This window comes from Pinus tabuliformis, chromosome 6 (assembly GCF_031772625.1).
Source record: "Pinus tabuliformis cultivar Carrire ecotype Pingquan chromosome 6, CPIR1, whole genome shotgun sequence".
Lineage (NCBI taxonomy): Eukaryota > Viridiplantae > Streptophyta > Pinopsida > Pinales > Pinaceae > Pinus > Pinus tabuliformis.
The window spans coordinates 1,966,247,022-1,966,266,889 of NC_142292.1; the positions used below are offsets into that span (position 1 = coordinate 1,966,247,022).

The 19,868-nt window shown below is 40.3% G+C and overlaps 1 protein-coding gene across 2 annotated transcripts in view; it reads left to right on the top strand.

The window, feature by feature from the left end:
* Positions 1-18,437, top strand: part of LOC149267052 (protein NLP6-like) — a 344,234-nt gene extending 325,797 nt beyond the window's left edge. For both annotated transcript variants that reach the window (XM_089431358.1, XM_089431360.1), the window contains exon 5: positions 16,404-18,437. In XM_089431358.1, coding sequence (XP_089287484.1) covers positions 16,404-17,797 — 1,394 coding nt within the window. In that variant the 3' untranslated portion in view covers positions 17,798-18,437. The remainder of the gene's footprint in view (positions 1-16,403) is intronic.
* The last annotated feature ends 1,431 nt before the right edge of the window (positions 18,438-19,868 follow it).

Genomic DNA, 19,868 nt, shown 5'->3' on the forward strand with positions numbered 1-19,868 from the left:
ACCAGTTTTCCCAAGTTGGGTTTTTCCGGGGATGAGTTGTCCAAAAATAACGGTGCCACTTGTGTGTTTTCTATTTCTTCAGTTGTTGATATCTAGATGGTTGAAACTGTATTGTGTTTATTTCGATGTTTATATGTTTAAATAGCTTGTTTGTAATTAAAAAGTAGGAGAAATAAACCAGAAGAATACAGATAAAATTTCTAACGGGTAAGACTTAGAAATTTCAACATGTTGTTCAGTTGTGCCCTAATCGCCTGTCAAGGAAGGGCTAATGCTGCCCTATACGTAGTCCTAAAGGGAGGGATATCTTGCCTTACCCTAGCCACAGTAAGAAAGAGTCTTAGCCGCAGGTAGGGAAGAGGTTTGGTTGCAGTTAAAGGAGAGCTTTAGCAGTGTTAAGGAAGATATATATCCGCAGTCTTAAGGGTGCCCTAGCCACAGTCTAAGGAGGCCTAACTAGCAGCAAGAGGCTCTATATGCAATTCATGAAGGCCCTAATTCACAGTCCTAATCTTCCCTAGCCGCAGTCAAAGAAGGAGGTTCCAGCGATAGCAAATGGAGGTCTCTAGCAGCTGTCTAGTAGTGCCCTAAGCCGTAGTAGGAGAAGCCCTTATATGTAACTCTAAGAGACCTAGTTGCAGTCACCTAAGCCGTTGTCATAATGCCACATTGTTGTAGGTGACAGTGTGGCCTATTTGAGGACTATTTGGGCATGTTAGTGTTGTTCTTGAGGGGCAGAAGAATCCGCAAAAAGGAGCTAGGGTCTACTGTTTAAGCGATGTTTGGATCCCTAAGCTACAACCAAGAAGTGCCCTAACTAGTCATCATGTTGACAGCATCAAATCTCTTATTCACTGTGTCCTAGAAGTGTGGTGACAGTGCAGTGTTGAGGCTGTTCATGAGGACAGTTTATAAGGTTGGAAAACCTCAATCATTACATTGAAGAAATCTGTCTTAGTTCAAGATCAGATCAATATATTCAGATTGGGTCAAGACTGTTGCGTTGATATGTTGAAGATCATAGGCCTAACTTGCTGCTAGGCTAGGCCGTAGGCCATAGCCAGCAGCAAACGCTTGTTATAAGGATTGCACAAGTGGTAGAGCCTCACCTTGAAGACCTGCATTGTTGACTGTATGAAGGAAGAGAACTGAATGTTGAAACCCTATCTCATAAAGCAGTGACAGCTAGTGCAATAAGAAGACATCAAAATTCTGGGAGATGTTTTAGGTCAAGATTTGACTATTTTTGGATCAGTTTGATGAGAAACCTGTTGAAGCCACTTGGATAAAAGGATTCAGTGTTGTTTGACCTCTCTGGTCAAGGCTTTACTACTGCTGTCACAAAATCTTAGATTTGTATATTTGTACTATCTCTCTCTCTGTGCTGAACTATTGAAGAATATAAGAAGATTTGATCAAGGGTTTCCCCACATTGGGGTTTGTCCCTAGCTGGTGCCACATCTTGTGTCCTCTTGTCTTGGCTTGTCTTCTATTGTTTATGTTTATGTTCTATCTGCACTTTACTATCATGCTGATGTGATTGCTAATCTGAATATTGTCATTGGGCTAATATGAAAAATTGAAGTAAATTGCTCTAAGCATAGAACATACCTAAGACTAACATGGTATCAGAGGTGAGGTGAAGACAAAGCCCAAGAAAGAGTGAAAGATCAATCACCGCAGACAGTTGGAAAGGACAAAAGGCTCAATGGGTTCCTCATTCCATTTCCCGGCTGAAGACAAGCTCTGTGAAAACTCTGACTATTACAGATGGAAGATGTCTTTGGATCTGACATTGGAAGAGAAAGAAGTGTTGGATTATGAAGGGTAAAATCCCTGAGCCTCCATGAAATGCATCGGCAGTGAAGTCAAAGCGAAGAACATTATCAGAGATTCCATTGACAAACATCTGGTGGTCTACCTAAAAGTCACTTCAATGGAAATCCCGGATCTAAGGGTAGAAGGAAAGGCAAATGCTTTGCTTGCAATAAGTTTAGCCATTATGCGAGGGAGTGTCCAAATCGAAGGGATGCATCACATGATGATGATCACAATCATTCCAGGGGCATCTTCAATGATCTAAGGAATGACAAGTACAATGGCAAAGGAAAAAGGAATGCAGGACATCAAGGAAATGGCCGACTCTCCAAGAAAGCAAGGAACTCCAAGTATGAAGAATCAAATGTTGTTTTTGACAAGCAAAAGGACTATTATCTTATATCGTCCCTCTCCTCCAGACTCATTAGGAAATTGGCTTATTGATAGTGGTGCCTCAAGGCACTTCACCGGATACAAGGAAGCGCTCTCTAATCTAATAGAGAAGGAAACAAACTTGGAGATTATACTCAAAGACAATGCCACCTATCCTGTAAAGGGTGTAAGGAATGTTACTCTTCAATTAGATCAGGGTAACTCGCAAGAAGTTCTTTATGTTCTTGATCTCAAGAAGGACCTGGTGTCCATTTCGGCAATGGAAGACACAAGTTACAAGGTGGCATTCATCAATGGAAAGGAAGTCCATTGCGGACCATGTCGTGTGACACATCTCTTCAATGGCAACAGAGGTCTGCCCATCTTCATTGTAAGGCCCTACCTGACGTGAGATAGATGATGACAGGGATGCCTGAATTCAAAGAAGATCATGAAGGTACATGTCCGAGATATACCTAAGGGAATCTTACAAGGGGGAACATTCCCCTCATGTAATAACAAGACCATAGATGTGGATCAACCCGAGGGGTTTGAGATTCATGATCGGGAATCTCATGTATGTAGGATGAAGAAAGCTCTCTATGGCTTAAAGCAAGCACCCCGGGCTTGGTATGAGAGGATTGATAGCTATCTGATGAAGTTGAGATTCACTAGGAGTGAAGCCGATCCAAACCATTGCCTTAAGGTTGTGGATGATAGACCTCTCATACTGGTGCTTTATATGGATGACCTCTTTCTTACAGGTACAGAACCTCTCATTTGCGCAGGTAAGAGGGAGTTGGATTTGGAATGGTGGACTGCAAGCCTGTGACTACCTTGATAGAATTTAATTTGAAGAAGTTATGCGGTAATGCTGCCGGACCTTGATGTTCTTGGTGAACTTCCGTCCCGATATATGTTTTGCAATTAGCATGTTGAGCCAACATATGGCTGAGCCTCATCACTCACATTGGATTGGTGCCAAGAATCTTTTGAGATATCTTCGGGGCACAATCACTCATGGGCTGAGATACATTGTCGGAGTTGTGAGGCTGCATGATTATTCTAACGCTGATTGGGCAGGCAGTGTGGAGGATCACAAGAGCACTTCTGGGTGCTTGTTCTCCTTGGGCTCTGCTTCGATATCTTAGATGAGCAGGAAGCAGAAGTCGGTTTCTTTGAGCACCGCTAAGGCCAAATACATAGCTGAGAGTATGACCTCCTGTGAAGTTGTCTGGTTGTGGAAGCTCTTCAATGAGCTGTTTAGAAATGTGTTTGATACCACTGTGATCTTCTGTGACAACCAGAGTGGGATTCGATTGTTGAGGAATCCTGTGTTCTGTGATCGCTCCAAGCATATAGACATCAAGTACCACTTTATCTGGGATATGATACAACGAGGAGAAATATGGCTCCATCACATTGGGACTAATGTGCAGGCCACCGATATTCAGATGAAGCCCTTGGGAAAGGTCAAATTCTTGACTTTCCAAGAACGACTAGGAGTAATGGAGAGACCCTCTCATGAGGATCCTGTTTGATATGGATATTGAGCTCTAGGAGCTCCGAGGGGCATGGGGTACTTCTTGGAGCGATGAGCAACCATAGGGTGAGTGGTTCAGCCTTACGCTAATGGTTTGCTATGTAGGCAGGATGAGTGGTTCATCCTTCTCCTGCTGAGACACGGTCATAGGGTGAGTGGTTCAGCCTTCCCCTAGTGATTTTTTGTGTACTCATGGGAAGTACCTCTCATCTGGCCAATGAGAAGGGAAATGAGGATAGGGACCATAGTACTACCAATGGATGCATTGTCTACTACTCTACTCCCTATGCTAGGATGATATTGATCTGGGATCAATTGGAACTGACTTTGGGTCAGTATGAATGGTATGAGACACTCTCTTTATTTGGAACTAAATTCAGGTCAGTAAGAGTGGTATGAGACACTCTTTATTTAGCACTGATTTCGGATCAGTAAGAGTGGTATGATACACTCTCTTTATTTGGAATTGATTTCGAATTAGTAAGAGTGGTTTGAGACACTCTCTTTATTTGGAACTGATTTCAGATCCGTAAGATGTTGATTTGGGGTAGCATCGGATGTGCTCTAGCCATGAAAATTGGTGGAGATGCTAAGGCGCATAAGATCTCCAAGACCCAAAAATGATTTGGGGAAATTCCACCCGGTTAGAGAGATATTAAAATAGTTAATATTTTTAATGGGGTTCCTAAGCCTAAACTTAGGAAAATTAAAATATTAATGGGTATTAATATAAAATTGGGTGAGAATATTCTAAATGACATGGATCAAGCCAAATCTAATCTTAGCCATTGATTAGAGACTTAATCTCGGCCGTTGAAGACTCAATAGGAAAAGTATAAGAGGAGGCTTGAGAGTCAGTTGGAGATACACCAAAATTCATTAGTCAGTTCAATTTTCTGGAGTGGGGTTTATTGAGAAAATTGGAACAAGTGATTTTTTGCAGCGAGGGGCAGTGAGTACATAGCAGAGAGGCAGAGATAGTGCTGAGGGTTAGCGCAGTGACTGAAGAGGCTGACGTAGAGGTAGCTAGAGATTGTGCAGAGGCTAAGGGGCCTGCGTGGGTGACGCAGAAGGCCAGAGAGTTGATGCAGAGAGGCAGAAGGCTGACGCAAAGGGTTCAGGAGCTATGCTGAGGCTAGCAAGGCTGATGTAGAGCCTAGGAGAAGCGCTGGAAGGATTTTCGTGGGGCAGACTAGTGCTGAGAAGCTGAATATCTATACCGAGAGGAGGTATTACTACTGTGTAAAGATCTCTATTGGGTGAGTCAGTTTGGCACCCTAGTTGTACTGAAGAAATCTGTACAATAATAAAACCCTCAAATCTGCTGCATTGGTTTTCCCGCATTGGGTTTTTCCAGGGACGTGTTGTCCAAAAATAATGGTGTCCCTTGTGTGTTTGTCTAGTATTTCAGTTGCTGATCTGTATATGAGTTAAGTCTGCATTTGTGTTTATTTTCTGTATTTACATGTATAAATAACTTGTTAATGGAATAAGCAAGTAGGTGAAATAAAACAGATAATGTTGTAGGGATTTCTAACGTGTCAGACTTAGAAATCTCAACATCATATTAGAGCATTGCAGATCATAGGAGGACTGAAGGCACCAACGTAATCAAAAGTATTTGCAGCAGTAGCACCTGTCTTGAGAGATAGAGCTGCTTGTAAGAAAAAAGCAGCAAATAAGGAGTGACGCAGAGGGCCTGCGTCATAATTTCGAGCCAGAGAGAGGACCAGCATAGAGGCATAGAGAGGCAGAATAGGATCACGAAGAGCCACATCATCCTATTCAGTCAGGTAGGCTTGACGTAGTTGGCTAGAGGAGTGATTTAGCCTTTGCCGGGATTGCACAGAGCTGGAAGGCTCCGTTTCTTCAATTGTTGGGGCATAGGGAGCTGTGGGAAAATTGTGGATTAGGAAGTTGGTGGGGTGTTGTTGTTGTCGAAGCAGAACAGTACCTAATGGGATAGAACCAAGGTAGAGGGAGTCATTGCCTTGACAGATTTCTAGCCAAGAAATCCAGATCCGAGTTGTAGTTGCAAAGAGGATTGGAGAGGAGCGGTTCAACAGTTGGCGGAAGGAGTTCCAGCAGGGAAATTAGGACTTAGAGGGATATTTCCAGGAGGGAAGTCGAATCTCAGAGGGAGTCCAGAAGAAGAGCGGAGATGGCAGTGAACGGACTGAGGGATCAGGACAGGTTGGACGGTGCTTCCAACTTTGTTATTTGGAAGGCCAGGATCTTGTCAATGCTAGATAGACATCGCATCAAGGGCTTCGTCTTGAGAACTGTGGCTATTCCAATAGACCCAATTGATAATGAGAAGTATGAGGATGCAATGGTGAAGGCAAAGTGCATAATCCTTGATGGGGCCAAGGATCATGTCGTACCACATATTGCCGAAAAGAACACGGTAAAGGAGATGTGGGATACTTTGACGACATTGTATCAGGGCACTTCCGTGTAGTGGAAGATGCTATTACAGAATCAGCTACAGTCGTATCAGATGCAGAAGGGGGAGCAGATAGATCTATACCTCCTCAGATTGCAGGAGATTCGTGACCAACTTACTTCCATAGGGGCCACGCCGAATCAGGAGTTCATGGTGAGGACTGCCCTGAATGTAGTCTCCGAGGAGTGGGAGACATTTGTCCAAGGCATTTTGGGCAGAGCTACTCTTCTAGGATGGGAAGAGATGTGGGCAGCTCTTCGCCAAGAAGAGATCAGACAGTTGACCAAGGCAGGGAGTAGTGGCAAAGGAGGTCGAATCAAGAAAGAGGAGGAGGAGGTTGCGACTCTAGCATTTGCGGGACAACAAGGGAAGAGGAAGAAGAAGGATATCTCCAAGGTGAAGTGCTTCCATTGTGGGGAGCTGGGTCATTATGCAACCCAATGTCCGAGGAAGAAGAATAAGGGAGAGGCTTCTAACACCAAGGCAGCACCGCCTAAGGCGAAGCAAGAAGTCGAGACCGATGACAACTGTGCCATGAGTGCTCATACACCTCTAGAAAAGAGGTGGGGTGAAATTGAGCTGTAGTCAGGAGGACTACAAAATATGTAGGGGTAGGATCCTTGAGGTGCCCAAACTCTTGGATCATATCTGGCTACGGGAGTCCTGAACGATAGTAGCAGGATGACGGATGTCGGTAGAAGCAAGATGCGATGGAGCAACAAGGAAGTGCTAGAGTGCAGATATCTGTAGCAGCGTAATGGGGGTTGCAGCGGTGCGAGAGGAACAAAGGTGTTTACAGCAATGCGAGAGGCACAAAGGTGGTTGCAGCAGTGCGAGAGGCACAGAGTCATTTGCAGCAGCGTAGAGGCAACAGAGGGAGCACAAGATAGCAGCAGAGGTAGCTTCAACATTAGGAGGCTTCTGGACTGACAAGGATGTCAGTATTTGGGTAGATTAGTTACTTACTTCTCAGTAACTGAGTTGCAGTGCAACAGTTAGCAGTGGCAGTGCTATGGGCAGCATGTTGAGAGGGAGCTGCAGTACAAATGTAGCAGTAGCAGTGGCAGAGCCATGGGCAGCAGTATAGGAAGCAACAGTGCAGTGGATGTTGGGCAGCAGGCCAAGCATCAACACAGGTAGTGGTGTAGAAGGATCAGAGTGATGTTTAGTGGTGGAGCATTACTGGAGCACATTCCTCGCTAAGAGGGAGTGTTGATTTGGGGTAGCATCGGATGTGCTCTAACCATGAAAATTGGTGGAAAGGCTAAGGCACATAAGATCTCCAATACCCAGAAATGGTTTGGGAAAATTCCACCCGGTTAGAGAGATATTAAAATAATTAATATTTTTAATGGGGTTCCTAAGCCTAAACTTAGTAAAATTAAAATATTAATGGGTATTAATATAAAACTGGGTGAGAATGTTCTAAATGACATGGATCCTATTAAAGGAATTAGAGACTTAATCTCGACCGTTGAATACTCAACAGGAAAAGTATAATAGGAGGCTTGAGGGTCAGTTGGAGATACACCAAGATTGATCAGTCAGTTCGATTTTCTTGAGCGAGGTTTACTGAGAAAATTCAAAAAGTGATCTGTTGCAGCGAGGGGCAGTGAGTACATAGTAGAGAGGCAGAGATAGTGCCTGAGGGTTAGCGTAGTCACTAAAGAGGCTGACGCAGAGGTAGCCATAGATACGCAGAGGCAGCTAGAGACTGCGCAGACGCTGAGGGGCCTGCGTGGGTGACGCAGAAGAATAGAGAGCTAGCAGAGAGAGGCAGAAGGCTGACGCAAAAGGTTCAGGAGCTACGCTGAGGCTAGGAGAAGCACCGGAAGGATTTTTGTGGGGAGACTAGTGCTGAGAAGCTGAATATCTGTCTCCGAGAAGATGTATCACTGCTATGTAAAAATCTTTGTTCGGTGAGCTAGTTCGGCACCCTAGTTGTACTCAAGAAATCTGCATAATAATAAAACCATCAGATCTGTTGCATCAATTTTCTCGCATTGGGTTTTTCCGGGGACGTGTTGTCCAAAAATAACGGTGTCCCTTGTTTGTCTAGTATTTCAGTTGCTGATCTGTATATGAGTTAAGGCTGCATTTGTATTTATTTTCACTATTTACATGTATAAATAACTTTTTAATGGAATAAACAAGTGAAATAAAACAGATAATGCAGTAGGGATTTATAACGTATCAGACTTAGAAATCTCAACATAAGAGTGGTATGAGACACTCTCTTTATATCGGACTGACTTAAGGTCAGTAGAGAATGGTATGATACATTCTCGATCACTTCTTCTTCTTCATAGTTCAGCAGAGCAGTGCAGGGCATTGCGTTGATGGTAGAGATAGTATAGTCCGGTAGATGGATTAGCAGATGGAGTTTTCCCTAATTGAGAGGGAGTGTTAAATTTGGAAACTAGGGACCAACTCCATGTGGGTCTTCTTATTTATGGCATCTGATATTTTTCTTGGATTCCTATTGTCGAGAGGTGTAGGATTGATCTAAAGATCATCCAATTCCAACATGTATTCATTGAGATATGAATTTATTTGTGCTATGTGACAATTCGTCAAGTTCATCTAGCAACCAAATTACCCCAACCTATCCTCAACGTTTTATTATAAATAGAAGAGGACTTCAACTAATTTTGTACACACTCATTTCTTGTGATCTCTCTCTTCATTTGTTTGTGTTTTGGTGAAAGAGAGATCTAGAGGGAGTGCCCTAATCACAGTCATGGAGGAGTCTTATACGCTGACCTAAAGAGAGGTCTAGATGATGAAGCCGTGGATGCTAGAGGAAAGGAGACAGTCTGGCTGTAGTCAAGAAGGGTTCTATACGCTGTCTTAATGGGGATAAGATGCCCTAGCCGTAGTCCAAACTAAGAGTTCAAGCCGCTGTTCAGTTGTGCCCTAATCCGCTGTCAAGGAAGGGTTAATGCTGCCCTATACGCAATCCTAAAGGGAGGGAGATCTAGCCTTACCCTAGCCGCAGTAAGAAAGAGTCTTAGTCGCATTAAGGAAGAGTCTTAGCCGCAGGTAAGGGAGAGATTTGGCCGCAGTTAAAGGAGAGCTCTAGCAGCGTTAAGGAAGTGATATATCCGAGTCTTAAGGGTGCCCTAGTCGCATTCTAAGGAGGCCTAACTAGTAGCAAGTAAGAGGCTCTATATGCAATTCATGAAGGCCCTAACTCACAGTCCTAATCTGCCCTAGCCACAATCGAAGAAGGAGGTTCCATCCATAGAAAATGGAGGTCTCTAGCAGCTGTCTAGTAGTGCCCTAAGCCGTAGTAGGAGAAGCCCTTATACGTAGCTCTAAGAGACCTACTTGTAGTCACCTAAGCCGCGGTCACAATGCCACATTATTGTAGGTGATTGCGTGGCCTATTTGAGGATTGTTTGGGCTTGTTAGTGTTTTTCATGAGGGGCAGAAGAATCCGCAAAAAGAAGGAGCTAGGGTATACTGTTTAAGGGTTGTTTGGACCCCTAAGCTACAACCAAGAAGTGCCCTAACCAGTGATCATGTTGATAGCATCTAATCTCTTATTGACCATGTCCTAGAAGTGTGGTGATAGTGCATTGTTGAGGTTGTTCATGAGGATAGCTTATAAGGTTGGAAAACCTCAGTCATTACATTGAAGAAATCTATCCTAGTTCAAGATCAGATCAGTATATTTAGATTGGGTCAAGACTGTTGCGTTGATATGTTGAAGATCATAGGCCTAACTTGCTGCTAGGCTCAGTCGTAGGCCATAGATAGCAACAAACGTTTGTTCTAAGGATTGCACAAGTGTTGGAGCCTCACCTTGAAGACCTGCATTGTTGATTGTATGAAGGAAGAGGACTGAATGTTGAAGCCCTATCTCATGAAGCAGTGACAACTAGTGCAACAAGAAGACATCAGAATTCTGGGAGATGTTTTACGTCAAGATTTGACTATGTTTGGCTCAGTTTGATGAGCATCATGTTGATGCCACTTGGATAAAAATATTCGGTCCTGTTTGACCTCTCTGGTCAAGGCTTTACTACTGTTGTCACAAAATCTCAGATTTGTATATTTGTACTATCTCTCTCTCTCTCTTTGGAACAATTGAAGAATATAAGAAGATTTGATCAAGGGTTTCCCCACATTGGGGTTTGTCTCTAACTGGTGCTACATCTTGTGTCCTCTTGTCTTGGCTTGTCTTCTGTTGTTTATGTTTATGTTCCATCTGCACTTTACTATCATGCTGATGTGATTGCTAATCTAAATATTGTCATTGGGCTAATATGAAAATTGAAGTAGATTGCTCTAAGCATAGAACATACCTAAAATTAACAATATATATATATATATATATATATATATATATATAAAACAAGGATTAGAGAAATAAAAATGAAAAATTATTAGCAAGAGATAGAAATATGTACAGTGGTTAGAAGATTTATTTACAATACAATCTACAAAATTTACAATTTTTTCATAATATTAGAAGCTCTTTGGATAACAGATAAATCAATTATAGCACAATGAAATAGGGTTTTTTGAATATTAATAAAAACTTTCCCTTTAGATGGATGGCTAAGAAAACCCCATTTAAAAAAAGAAAAATTGAGCCTTTGGAAAAACCCCACTATGGGTTCTTTGTTGTTGTGTGCCAAGGGTATGAAGATTCAAACAAGAAGTACTTTAAATGCTCAACTCAAGGAGATGAAGACCCAAACAAGGATCACTTCAAATGCTTGAATTTGATCCAAAAAAGATTTTCTACACAACTTGAAAAAATTTGTTAGATTCAAAAAGGGTAAGTCACAAGGTGACAAGCAGATCTAGTGGTTCAAACAAGAATCCACCAAATCTAGCTAATCAACAATGCTTCCAAGCCAAATATAGGTGCAAACAAGCAACTATAAATCCAAATGTCTAAAGACCTTAACAAATTAATGCACTAGTAGAAATTATAAAGCATAATTAGAATAGATTTACCACAACAAGCTTAAGAGATACACCATAATATTTCCCTCTAAGACTTGGATTTTATTGATCAAAAAAATAATGTTACAAAGCTTCCAGAGCTAGATACACCATCCAAAGATCTTACAATGAGGAGCCTCTGGCTCAATTTATACAAAATTGAGAGTTCTAGATCCCCCTCCAAGTGTAAAATGGCTAGGTCCAAGAAGTTGCACAATTTTGACTTGATCCTTGGAGAATAATAGTTGCTAGATGCTTGATCCATGCCAAAATTAAATCATGTCCCTTGATTTGGATGAAGAAATTCGAATTCCATAATAAACCCCTTTTTTCCTGGTCGAAAAAATATTATTTTGAACCTTTTTCCTTAAAAAATCACTTTTGACTTAACCACCTTGGTCCATAAATTCAATTTTTCTTAAAAAGTTGATTTTTTATTTGATGGAGGGCCTTGAAAAAATAATTTCTTTTAGACTCACAAATTTTCTTCAACCAATTAGACCCAGAAAATCAATTTTCCTGAAAAAGTAATTATTTTCTGGTTGAATTTTTCGTGGTTTTCCCTGCCTTGGAATTGAGTTTGTCAAATTTAATTCTTCCTCAAGAAAGACCACCTTCTGTAAAAATTCGTTTTTCGACTTGGAGAGAATTTTATTTTCTCTCAATTTTAAAATTTTGACCATTTTCTAACTAATTTTTTTGTTGTTTTTTGCTAGAAAACCAAAAATTAAAATAATTTGAGGGGATAGACATAATTTCAACTGTCAAAATGTGTTTAAATACAAATTTGAGGTGTAGAGGTTCTAATTATGAATACACTACCCCCTTCAATTTTTACAAACATTTGATTTTACAATTTACATCCAAATAACTATTAAATTTACGGTGAGTTGGAAATTTTAATAATTAAAAATAGACACTTAGACTTAACCAAATTCTGCAAGACTCAAGACATAATCTAGTATGATAATTATACATAAAATCGACACACTAGGACTGACTTAAGACATCACCATCGAGTGCCACCCCAACTTTGGGGTTTGTTTGGGAGAAAAACTCTGCAGATTATTCGTGTTTAAAAACACAAATAATTAGTGAGGTTAAAAAAATCCCTAGGGTGAAACTCTTTGCTAAAAATTCTTAGCTTACTTAGGTGTGTTACATGGCTTCATACTCATACTAAAATCATTTTTACAGTGACCCATAGGACTGCAGAATTTGGAATTACAGCTTTTGATAAACTTTGAAAGATGTAGATGACTTTTGGCTGCCTGGAAATGATGGAATCCCCCTAAAAAATGTGCATTACTGTAGTGTAGTTGACACAGAGTGGTCAGCAGGTCGTCTACCTGAAATCCCACCAACAATCCTACAACCCAAAACAAAGAGAAGGAACACCTAAAACCATGCACAAACCTGTGAAACTTATCCTCCTTGACCTCAACCATGCTCCTAATCCACTCTGCCCTCAAGACAGTCTTGGAAAGTCACTAAACGAGCTCCTTTTCTCCTTTGTGTTGAAATTTCTAAATGTTACCCATTAGAAATCCCTACTACATTATCTAGTTTATTTCACCTACTTGTTTATTCCTTAACAAGTTATTTATTCATATAAATACTGAAAATAAACACATATGCAACCTTAACTCATACACAGATCAACAACTGAAATATTAGACAAACACACAAGGGATACCGTTATTTTTGGACAATCGTTCCCAGAAAAACCTAATGCGGGAAAACTGGTGCAACAGTTCTGAGGGTTTTATTATTATGTAGATTTCTTGAGTACAACTAGGGTGCCAAACTGGCTCACCCAACAGAGATTTCTACACGGCAGTAATACCTCTTCTCAGAGATAGATATTCAACAAGTCTGCCCCACGAAAATCCTTACGGTGCTTCTCCAAGGCTCTGCATCAGCCCTGCTAGCCTCTGCGTAGCTTTGGAACCCTTTGCGTCAGCTCTTTGGCCTTCTGCGTCACCCACGCTGGCCCCTCAGCCTCTGCGCAGTCTCTAGCTGCCTCTGCATGGCTCCTGCTGCCTTTGTGTAGCTATGGTTGCCTCTGCATAGCCTCTCTGCCACTGCGCTAACCCTTAGGCACTATCTATGTCTCTCTGCTATGTACTCACTGCCCCTCCCTGCAACTCAGATCACTTGTTCGAATTTTCTCAGCAAACCCTGCTCCAGAAAATCGAACTAACTGATCAATCTTGGTGTATCTCCAACTAACCCTCAAGCCTCCTCTTTTGAGTCTTCAACGGTCGAGATTAAATCTCTAATCAACGGCTAAGATTAGATTTGGCTTGATCCATGTCTTTTAGAACCTTCTCACCCAGTTTTATATTAATACCCATTAATATTTTAATTTTCCTAATTTTAGACTTAGGAATCCATTAAAAATATTAATTATTTTAATATCTCTCTAACTGGGTGGAATTTCCCCAAACCATTTCTGGGTCTTGGATATCTCATGTGCTTTAGTCTCTCCACCAATTTTCATGGCTAGAGCACATTCGATGCTACCCCAAATCAACACTTTGTTGGGGCTACTTCAAGTCTACGACTAAATCAGAGAGAGATCTTGTGATGTGTTGCTCTTAGGATGTGCTCAAATGAGTTCCCACACTCCTTTATTTATATGTTTCCTTATGCTAAGCGAACATTCCATTAAGGGGCACCATACTTTCCAAGCCGACTTGCTTTTTGAGTCATTTAGGCCATCACACATAAATAAAAGTTATTACCCTCAATCCACACAACCTCTCTTAGTGCTACAAGCGGCCCCTTGTTACTTTAAGGGTGCCCTACAATCTCCAAGTGCCAAGTGTCCAAATATCTCCTTGGTTTTGGCTTAACTTCTTTGGGTAAAAAACCCCCACGCTTGGGTTCTTAGCCCACAAGTGCCTTTGTGGTGCCAATTCCTCCACAACCTTCTAGCCTAGGGTTTGGAGTACCTCCCAAACTACAAATCTCAACACTATAAAATCCTAACCTAACATCAAGGCTTCGAATTATGGCTTGTTGAAGGCTTATGGCTCCCTTTTGTTGATCATATCTTTCTTACACACCTTTTCTTGGACTTATATGCCTAAGTGTGCCATTTGTATGGCATATCATCTAAACCCTAGGCTATAAGGCCTTCTTGTAGGTTCCTTTGAGCGTATGTTAATCCTTATCTCATTGCATTGAACCTTGTTTTTGTCTCAGTGGACAATGTGCGCCTATTTTAACTGTCACCTTTAAGCTATTGCCTTAGAATATTTGTTAGGTGACTTGTACCCGGAAGCCTCCCTTGCGGTGAAATTCCACTAAAGAGCAGGAGATGGAGTGCTGCGGTGACAGTGGCCTCCATGCCATTGTTGTATCATGGTCTAACCCTTGTCATGTGAGCCCTCTCACAAGACATGCTAGAATTTGAGGCAACATTGCCCAATAGAGTATTAGTCATGATTTAGAAGAAACAATTTTCAACTTGTTGGAAATTGATTTTTTCAACTATTTTAGGTTCCACTATTTTAGGTTTGAACATCTGAGTTGAAGTGGTGAATTGAATGAATGCTTTTTTTCCCACAAGTAACAGTTCCACTCTTCTACAGGATATGTTGTCGTCTGCAGTGTATCTGCTAATCAATAGCCGTTTATGTTGTTATTTCTTTCTTGAGAGGGATTTGTTCTCAGGAGTTTACTGGCAGATTTTTCTTCCTCTCTATTGTTACTTCTGAACCTCCTCCCTAGTAGTAAATTGTCTGTGCTTGGCGTCTTTTTCCAGAAAACAATGCCTACTTAGATGTTTCTCTCAAAAGGACTGGCATCCACTGCTAGAAAGGTTGCTAAGGCACGTTACTTCTGAAAGTTTGGGTGCTTTCCGTTTTCACACTGATTCTCCTCTCTGAATCTCACAGGACTATTAAATGATCTGATACCATGTTTCTATTTCAGTCTTTCAGAGTATATATACATGAGAAAATGAGATAACTTTTCATGCTAAACTTGCTTTCAGATTGGATAGAAACATAGGTTTTACTACAAAATTTGACAGCTGAGAAATAAGCATCATCTTCCGACCAAACGTAAACCAACTCAAAATTGTTTTGCTCCCTCTAAAATTGTCACGCCTCTAAACTCAACTCTATCTGATTTTGAACAAATTTTGCACCCATGTAAAATGGGTATTACACACTCTAACAGGAATTTCTTTTTGCTTTCATGCAAAAGTATCTGTAATTAGAGAATTTTAAAGGTAAATGCCTCCACCTTCAACTTAAGGCAAAGGAAACTATTTATTTTTAGATTTAGACAAAGGTAACCTCCATTTTTAGTTAGAAATTGCACAATTTTATTGCATTAAGTGGAACTTGAGAATAAACTGTTACGAACCTAGATCATTGTGATATCCGATACTCCAAATATTGCAAAAAATACATTACTCAGAGGTACCATTTTGTGACTAATAAAAGATGCCCCTGATATTGCCAGGCACATGTCGTGTGTTGTCAAATCTTGCTCTTCGGTCATGTTTTTACGTGAGAAGAAAAGATTGTAATTTGATGCTATCTCGGGCATGGTGCAAAAGGTTGAAGTTAGATGGGATCATATTGATGTGTTATTGGTACTTTTCTCCTTGTTTGCTGATTCGTCATTTTTTAATTTGCGATATTTAGGGAACATTGTTCCCTTTCCCCGGCCTCTCTAAGAGATTTGTTCAATGCATAATTGATTTACAACCGATGAAAATATGCACCACATTCTGGTAGTGCGTTGCTTAAACTTATGTAATTAATTCCATTCGTGCATTTTCATAGGTTAATTAATTGCTTAGATCTGAATGGCAGTTTCCATTTTCATCTGTAATACCAAGATTCAAGATACTGAAGCAGTCCTCTGAGTAGTCTGCTGTATCTAGAGTTTTAAGATGTATTTTAAAAATTTAGGTTGTAGCTCTGAAAGTGCAAAAGATAGCAATAGTATTCGATCATTTGTTTTGAGAATATTTTTGGTAACCAGTCAGTATCTTTAGGCTAATTCCAATCACATGCAATTTTGAGTTCTTAGAATTAGAAATGTCAGGAAATATGTTTTTCAAAATCAGTGTTTAAATTTTTTTGGAAACAGCATTTTTCCTTCAACAGCCAAGGCTTAGTGTCCCCTAACCAGTGATTAATTTGCATTAACAATGAATACTTTCATTTTATCATTCTGGATCTGTGTTCCATGGACAAAACTGAGTGTCTGACGAAATTGATTGTGTAATTTGAATTGCAGTATGTCCAACTACATTGAAAAGGATATGTCGACAGCATGGAATTTCTAGATGGCCATCACGAAAGATCAATAAGGTGAAATGTTCCTTACAAAAGATTCAAGGTGTGATTAACTCTGTACAAGTAGGTGGAAATTTAACATTAAATGCAACTACAGGTGATAGCATGAATGCAGCTGGCATGGTTCAAGGGGTGCAGATGCACAGTGAGATTCTCTCTATTCATGGAGGCTGGGCTGTTTCTTTGGCTAGTACATTACCACTTATTTCCGAAGGTGCAGTAACAATTGGTAAAACTGATGGTACCATGGAAACACAAGCTTACGGGAAAGCTGCAAATAAAGTAATTGATGTTCCACATAAGCTTCCAACATTGCATACACCGTTGTCAGAAAGCTTGGCTACAATGTTACCCCTCGAAGGAAGTTCAGGTATGCAAGAAGGCCATATGAGCATCAAGAAGAGTGTTTTATCAATAGAAAAGAATTCGTTAGTTCAAGATGTAACATCTAAAAAATATTCTGTAGAGGATGTGCAACTTTCCAAGAGCAGCCTGAGAGAGACAGAAGAGGTCAAAGAGGGTTTAGATGACGTGGAAGTATCAGTTCGACAGGCAGGGGAAGACAAATCATCGTTTAATATTTCATTTGTTGGTCAACGGAAACCTGGCAGAAATGCCATCAAATGTAGTGATCAACCCTGTTCTGCTCCCGTGGTTTGGGATGCACATCAAGCTGGTTCCCTTGAGAAGTTGGCAGGTGGGGACATAAAATCAATTGAAGGAAGGGTTAAGTTGCCGACATCTTGTCTTCACGGTGATAGAGGTAATCTTACAGCATTAAAAGAAACTCGAAATTTGGAAAATTTAACTTTGGGAAACAACAATCACCCTGTCACAACAGGACATTCTGATTCCACTGAGCTGGCTAATGTGTCAATAACAGGGTTGCACATAGTTGGTAGAGACATTTCCTGGCAGGAAGCATGTGGTCCTAGCTATTGTTCCTCTCCACGCAATGGCTCCTCAACATTGTTTTCAAGCGATTCAGTATCACCCACATGGAGTGTAGTTGACAGTCCTGGAAGAGAAAACTGCATGGAAGACGAGAGCTCAAAAATATTAGTGAAAGCAACATATAAAGGTGATCGCATTCGATTCAAATTGACTTTTGGGTTTGGGTTTTCTGAATTATGTGAGGAAATAGGGAAACGATATAACGTGAACCCTGGGACATTTCAGCTGAAGTATCTAGATGATGAAGAGGAGTGGGTGCTAATGGCAAACGACGCTGATTTACAGGAGTGTATTGACATAATGACTTCATGTGATGGACATGTGATAAAACTTCTAATCCGTGACTTGGTACCCTATCTTGGATGTTCTAGTGGAAGCTGATGTAGCTTATGATATAGTTTGCTGATTCCAACTAGTCAATATGCCTCTCTGTTACATTTAGCTTTGTGGCTAAAACTGTATTTCTAGTTTCATATCTGTAATACTTATCCGCAATCAATCTCGTATCTGTGATACTTATCCACAATGAGGAGCTGTTTCTTTATTGTCTTTCTGCGATGGCTTATGCACGTTTAAAATAGCGAAATGAATGTGCTGGGAGACGTTATTCAAAGCTGAAATTCACATCTTGTAACTTGTCTTCTTATCAATGCCATTTACATATAGCCTCACGAGCTTCGACTAAGACATACTCGGGACTTGGAATCTTCGAGTAAGAAAACAGGAATGGATGGAGTGAAATAAATTGTTTTATAAAATTTTGTTTCTTCTTTATAATTTGCGAAGGAAAGCCAAAAGGAGGGTAATTGAAGAGGGCAATGACTGAATTCCAGCGCATTCTACGCGGACTTCTCTTTATGATGGCAAACTGTTGAATTGGATAACTTTTGGAGCTTTATCTTGCTGCGCATGTAAATAAAGCAATAATGCAGTTGCACTATTTGGGTAAAGAACAGTTTTGTTATAGAAAATGTAAAGTTTAGATATTTTAAATTTTAAATAAATATTAATTTTTACTGAATCATTTTCTAAAAGTTACATGGTTGAAAACTTGAAGGTTTTGGTAATAATATAGTCAGCTCATTTAGTTGCATTACACTAAATCAAACCTGCCTGCATAGCATAGCATACTGCTTCGTTGCCGCTTCCTCTAGCTTTTCTAGCATGTTCTAGGATAAAAGGGCTTGAGGAATAGGGGCCCAATAGTAATGGCATGCTGGTGTGCGACGAGGTTATGACTTCTGGTGATGAGGAGCATGGCTGGAGCACTGGTCCAAATGCCAAGGATTGTGCAAAAGTCGAACTAAATTCAAACTAAAACTGCAGTTTTTTTAAGAAACGAACGAAACTGCTTATATTTAAAGAAAAAAGATTCTCAGGGCAAAAAGGCAGTCTGTTTAGACTACGGCAGTGTGACATAAAGACTTTTTTGTGCGGTGATACAGACCCATGGAACAGGGAATGTTTTCCACTCTCAAGATGTCGAGAGTGGTGTGTGGGTAGGCAAAAACTATGCATGGCCACTGGCGGATTCATTTGGAGGTGTGAATTTCTATTTATGCCAAGCGGATAACGCGGGTAGTCTTTTACTATATCATTTCCTTTCCTTTGATGATTAAATGAACTGAATTCAAAAGAGATTGGCATTAAAAGAGATTAAATGAACTGAATCCATTATATAAATGTGACACATAACTTATGTGTTCCTCATAAAGTAATTTTATTTTTTACAACACTAAGTAACTTTATTTTTTACAACACTATAATGTACTTACTTTTGAGAAAAAGATTTTTTAAGTGATCTCACTTAAAACAAGATAATCCACCTACTTAAAATAAAGTCAGACTTGTTAGCTACTAAAAATAACTAATTTAATTTTACTACTTTTAAAAAACATTATAACTTTATCTCAATTTACCTTACATGAAATTAAAATGTTATTTATGTTAGTGGGTAGGCAAAAACTATGCAGGGCCACTCGCGGATTCATTTGGAGTTGTGAATTTCTACTTATGCCAAGCGGATAACGCGGGTAGTCTTTTAAGATATCATTTTATTTGAATGGCATCAAAAGAGATTAAATGAACTGAATCCATTATATAAATGTGACACATAACTTTTTTTTTTTTTGCTAATATAGGAGTTGGTCTTTCTTTTTCATTATATTGTAAAAACAAATTACATAAAGTACATACATTCCCAAAGGAGATGTGGGCCATAAAGTTATCGAGCCTCACAAAGCCTTGGGGGCCGAGCCAAAGGCCCACACTCCGGGCCACGGGCCCACAAAACATAACATAGTGACCTCCAAAATTCAATCTTTCACCAAGACCGTTCGATCCGCCTCCAGAGATCTGATGGACGAGGAACTATTTCGGAAAGCTAACAAGCAAACTCTTTAAGCTTTGAATCGGACCTGATGAGGAAATAGATACTGCACTATAATGATTT